Consider the following 5,000-nt stretch of genomic DNA (forward strand, 5'->3'; position numbering starts at 1 on the left):
GTCCCTGGCCAGGGGTAGGGACACCCACCAGGAGAGATGACAGTCATGGGTAATACATTCATACATTTTTACTCTGTCTCAAAGTGGCCAATATTGCAGAACAGTAAGCTCTTTGAGTTGCATACATTACATTCTAAGTTCTATTATTGCCTGTCTACCGCTTGTATTTCATTTTAAGTTCTGTATTTCTTACTGTGTTACTTTGTTTACTATGGATAACTCTTAAAAACTCCTAATTACATTTATTGGACTCCATTTAGTGAACTTTGTGAACAGCGTGTCATACCACAGTCTTTCTCGTCTGATCCGTCTGTGCAGTCCTTGCGCAGGTCACACCTCTTGTCCAGGTGTACACACTCTCCACTGCCACAGGAGAACTGCTTGGGAGAGCACGGGCTGGGCACTAGGGGGCGCACTGTAGGTATAGCTGGCTGTGGTGTAGCGCCTGAGTTACAACAGACAGGAAAACAAGAGACAAAAACTAAAACACAATACAATATGTAGAAATCATTCATCATTAAAAGTATTTTGGCAGTGCTGTAAGTGATAATGTGCTGTAAGTGATAATGTGCTGTAAGTGATAATGTGCTGTAAGTGATAATGTGTCATGGCGTAATGTACCACAGCGCTCCTCGTCTGAGCCATCCAGACAATCCTCTCGCCTGTCACACACCAACGCAGCATCAACGCAGCCGAAGGTCCGGCATGCAAACTGGCCCTCCACGCACAGGACTCTGGGCAGGCCTCCGTCATGGGGAGTAGTGATGACCCAGAGAGCTGAAATCCAAATGACATTCTAGAAAGCTGGAAAGGAGGAGAAGAAACGCATTGTGTAAAGTTTCTCTCACCTGTGGTAGATTGTAGTCCTGGTACTCCAGGGTGGAGGGTGGTGGGCTGTACCCCAGGCCTGGCAGAGGTCCCCAGCTCTTTGTAGGGGCTCTGAGAGGGACTGACTTTTGGGTAAACCGACGGTCTTGATGTCGAGGCGATGCCAGGGCGGCCATCTTGGGTTTCCTTGGTGTGCAGGCCAGGAGCTCCGGTGTGAGGAGACTTCCTCTCTGTGGTGTGGTCATGGAAACCTGGACTCCCTGTGGGACTGGTGTGATTCTGTACCCCTGGTAACCCCCTCGTAGGAACTGTACCTGTAGGAAAGTATGTGAGGAGAAGTAAATTAAAACGAATGAAAATCAACCTGGTTCAAATGTTGCACCGTGCAAGTAATCCCATCATAATATGAAGACTATCGTAATACACTGTGACGTTTACTTACCACAGTTGATCTCATCAGAGTGGTCTTTGCAGTCCAGGCGACCATCACATAGCACAGACACAGATACACACTCTCCACTATGGCAGGCAAACTGGCCTGGCTTACAGCGCCACACTGTAACCACCCCACCGCCATGGGGAGTTGTAGTTACACTGCTGGGGGTCACCAGCTCATCTGTCACACCATAGGGAACAGATTAGGCATATGGCATATGAGTCACAGGTGGGCTGACAACCAATATGACATATGACATATGAGTCATGAGCCAATATCCAAAAGACAATCTCCCCTGAAATCCAATTAGATAGATGGGATAGAGTATGAGTTTTCTTACCCCCTCTGCAGCCTAAGATCTCCACACGGAGGAAGAACATGTGGCGGTATTCTACTGGGATGATGCGCAGGAAGCGCGCCCGGACCAGCCTCCCCAACCAGCGGGTCACAGGGTTCCTGCCAACCATGCGCACCTCAAATACCTGAGAGAGACAAGGAGGTTGGATACAGATCTACACTCACCGGCCACTTTATTAGGTACACCTTGCTAGTACTGGGTTGGACCCTAGAGATGGTTGTGCGTGAAAATCCCAGTAGATCCCAGCAGCCTGTCTGGCACCAACAACCATGCCACGTTCAAAGTCACTTAAATCACCTTTCTCCCCCATTCTGATGCTCGGTTTGAACTTCAGCAGGTCGTCTTGACCATGTCTACATGCCTAAATGCATTGAGTTGCTGCCATGTGATTGGCTGATTAGATATTTGGCGTTACCGAGCAGTTGAACAGGTGTACCTCATAAAGTGGCCGGTGAGTGTATATACTCAACTAACTATTTAGTTAGTTATATTCCAGCGGGTACACAGAGTGCGTGTCCCATAGTGAGCAGTCAAACCGAGTCGACTGAAAGAGAACCATCAAGTTGTGTTGTTGGAGGTTCGGTATACCTTGGCTGGACCGCCTCTCTCTCCTCTCTCGGTGTAGTCAGTGAAGTGGTTCTGGGCCAGGGCGAAGGCAAGCACGTACTTAGTGAGGTAGCCCCACATGCGTTCACTCCCCTGGGTCACGACCCCTGACACCCAGGTAGGCTCCAGGAGGTCCACCTGGAAGTAAGGTTTGGGGTCCGCGGGCAGGGGGCTCCACCCCGGCTCCATGATCAGACTGAGACGCACAAGACACAAGACACCAAATGACGAATGTGAATATGAATACATGTGAACAAGGAGTCAAATCCTTCCTTGAGAAAAGCATTATTAACTCACATTGGTCTAATTCCTAAAGTAACTGTACCAAGTCAGGAATAACCGTGATAGTTCTATTAGTACTATTCTAGAACAGTCAGAGTGCTCACACGTTTGGCACGATGTTGAGGCGGCCTGCATCTGCGGGGTTGTTCTCGCCGTGGGTGGAGGAGCTCAGCTGACCGTAGCGAATCCTGCCGTCCTCCAATCCCAGTGCAGAGGAACAGATACCTGTGGGATGCAAGGACACAGACCATCTCTTGTTCTCTTCCACCTCTTTAACCAAGTGAACAAGAACAGCTTTCAAAGATCAGATGTGTATCAAGTGTTCAGAGACAACTCAAAATGTGTTAAAACAAGTTCTATTGAGGAGGACTCACCTCTATATCCTGGACCACCTCCCTGTGAAAAAAAAAAAAAAATCAACAACCATAACCATGACAACCGTAACATTAACTGAAATGATCAGAAAACAGTGCTACAGAGTTGATCGTGTCCAGAGGTCACCCACCGTAGGTGAGACTGCTGGTAGTGTGACAGCAGCCATAGATGGAGTCCTCAAAGGAGCAGGTGTTGGTGTATAGGGTCTACACAAATACACAGAGAACACAAAGCCATATGAGAACACACAGCCGTAACACATATAAACAAAAGTTAAGATTACACGGCAAATTACTCAAATGTGAGTAATATAGAGTAAGAAAACAGTCAGAAAAGCCTTGTTCTCTGTCAGTTGACTCGGTTCGACCTAAGGGACGCACACTCTGTACCGATTCGATGAAACCCTATTCAATCAGCCTGTACAGGCTGAGCTTGCAAGAAGGTAGCCCCATCTACTGCTTGGCCTATAATGATTGCCGCAATCATTCCCATTTCATCTTTTCCTTTCCAATCTTCACCCGTTGACTGTCCAAAGTTTACTGTGGTGCGTTCCTGAGTATGTTCTAAACTAACGGCACCCCATTCACCTTCTAGTACAACAGTTGTACTAGAAGGTGAATGGGGTGCCGTTAGTTTAAGACCCAGCCTGTTGTGATGTACGGTGGTCGGTCACCTGTCTGACTGGGTGGAAGTGTTGGCATGGGGGTGGCACCCTCTCTCATCCTCTCCGTTGGGACAGTGGGGGATTCCGTCACAGCGCAGGGCCACGTCAATACAGCCCCCTGGTGGAGGGCAGGAGTACTGACCTCTAGGGCAGCCTCGTGGGGTCGTAGTGGTGGGAGAGGGCAGTGTACCTGTAGATGCGGTTATTATTACTATGCTGTTATTGAACCATGGTGAGGTCCTCTTATACATTGTGGATATGTTTCTGAGATAAGGCTATACTGTACCAGTGTCCCTCACTCCTGGTGCGTAGGTAGCTAGTTCAATCAATAATATATAATAATATACGCCATTTAGCTGACGCTTTTATCCAAAGCAACTTACACTGCAGTGAGTGCATCCATTTTTCAGTATATATGGTCCCAGCGGGAATCAAACCCACAACCTAAGCGTTGTTAGCGCCATGAGTCTACCAAGTGAGCCACAGAGGCCCAATAAAAAAAAAGTGTGTATACATTTCATGACAACCTGAGCGCCAGACTCTAGCAATCCATATTGCTGGCATTCTTTAATTAGTCATTCTCACAAATTAATCATGCTCACAATTCTGTAGGTACAGTACTCACCACAGTGGGTCAGTACTCACCACAGTGGGTCAGTACTCACCACAGTGGGTCAGTACTCATCACAGTGGGTCAGTACACACCACAGTGGGTCAGTACTCACCACAGTGGGTCAGTACACACACAGTGGGTCAGTACTCACCACAGTGGGTCAGTACTCACCACAGTGCAGCTCATCAGATCCGTCCCCACAGTCGTTGACCCCGTCACAGACCACCCCCTGGGGACCCACGGGCACACAGACCCCGTTATCACAGCGGAACTCCCTCTCTCTGCAGGGACGGGCAGGGGAGACGGGGGAGGGGGTGGACAACCAATGGGGACCTGTAGAGGAGAGGAGAGGAGAGGAGAGGAGAGGAGAGGAGAGGAGAGGAGAGGAGAGGAGAGGAGAGGAGAGGAGAGGAGAATAAAAGTGTAAAATGTTAACCCTATGAGGGATACACACATCCAAACAAACTTGCTGGATCACAGTGACAATAATAGAGAAATAATATCCGCACACTAGTTGCTGCTGCCTAAATGTGTAGTTTATTAGGACGAAACGTTTACCTAATAAACCTAACAAACTACACATTTTGGGAGCAGCAAGCAGTGTGCATACCTAAACTCTATCACATGTTGCACATCCACCATTGTCATCTATTTATCTATCTATCTACTGTATCATTCAACCATGGATTTGGCTGAATAGCATCCATCCATCCATCCTCCCTCCATCCATCCATCCATCCATCCATCCATCCATCCATCCATCCATCCATCCAACAGTGAGAGTTACTCACTGTCTCCACAGCCCATGAGCTCTACTCTGAGGTAGATGCCATTCTGG

The 5,000-nt window shown here is 48.2% G+C and overlaps 2 protein-coding genes across 2 annotated transcripts in view; one reads left to right on the forward strand and one right to left on the reverse strand.

The window, feature by feature from the left end:
- Positions 1-5,000, forward strand: part of slc12a7b (solute carrier family 12 member 7b) — a 128,507-nt gene that overhangs the window by 34,380 nt on the left and 89,127 nt on the right. The window lies entirely within an intron of this gene.
- Positions 1-5,000, reverse strand: part of sspo (SCO-spondin) — a gene marked incomplete at both ends in the record, with an annotated part of 53,866 nt that overhangs the window by 25,935 nt on the left and 22,931 nt on the right. The window contains 12 exons of the mRNA XM_083682226.1: positions 287-445; positions 622-777; positions 849-1,142; positions 1,271-1,444; positions 1,605-1,746; positions 2,211-2,424; positions 2,615-2,735; positions 2,885-2,906; positions 3,016-3,091; positions 3,559-3,739; positions 4,334-4,495; positions 4,954-5,000. The exon at positions 4,954-5,000 is cut by the window's right edge and continues 95 nt beyond it. Coding sequence (XP_083538352.1) covers positions 287-445; positions 622-777; positions 849-1,142; positions 1,271-1,444; positions 1,605-1,746; positions 2,211-2,424; positions 2,615-2,735; positions 2,885-2,906; positions 3,016-3,091; positions 3,559-3,739; positions 4,334-4,495; positions 4,954-5,000 — 1,748 coding nt within the window. The remainder of the gene's footprint in view (positions 1-286; positions 446-621; positions 778-848; positions 1,143-1,270; positions 1,445-1,604; positions 1,747-2,210; positions 2,425-2,614; positions 2,736-2,884; positions 2,907-3,015; positions 3,092-3,558; positions 3,740-4,333; positions 4,496-4,953) is intronic.

This window comes from Argentina silus (genome assembly GCF_951799395.1).
Source record: "Argentina silus genome assembly, chromosome: 1".
Taxonomy (NCBI): domain Eukaryota; kingdom Metazoa; phylum Chordata; class Actinopteri; order Argentiniformes; family Argentinidae; genus Argentina; species Argentina silus.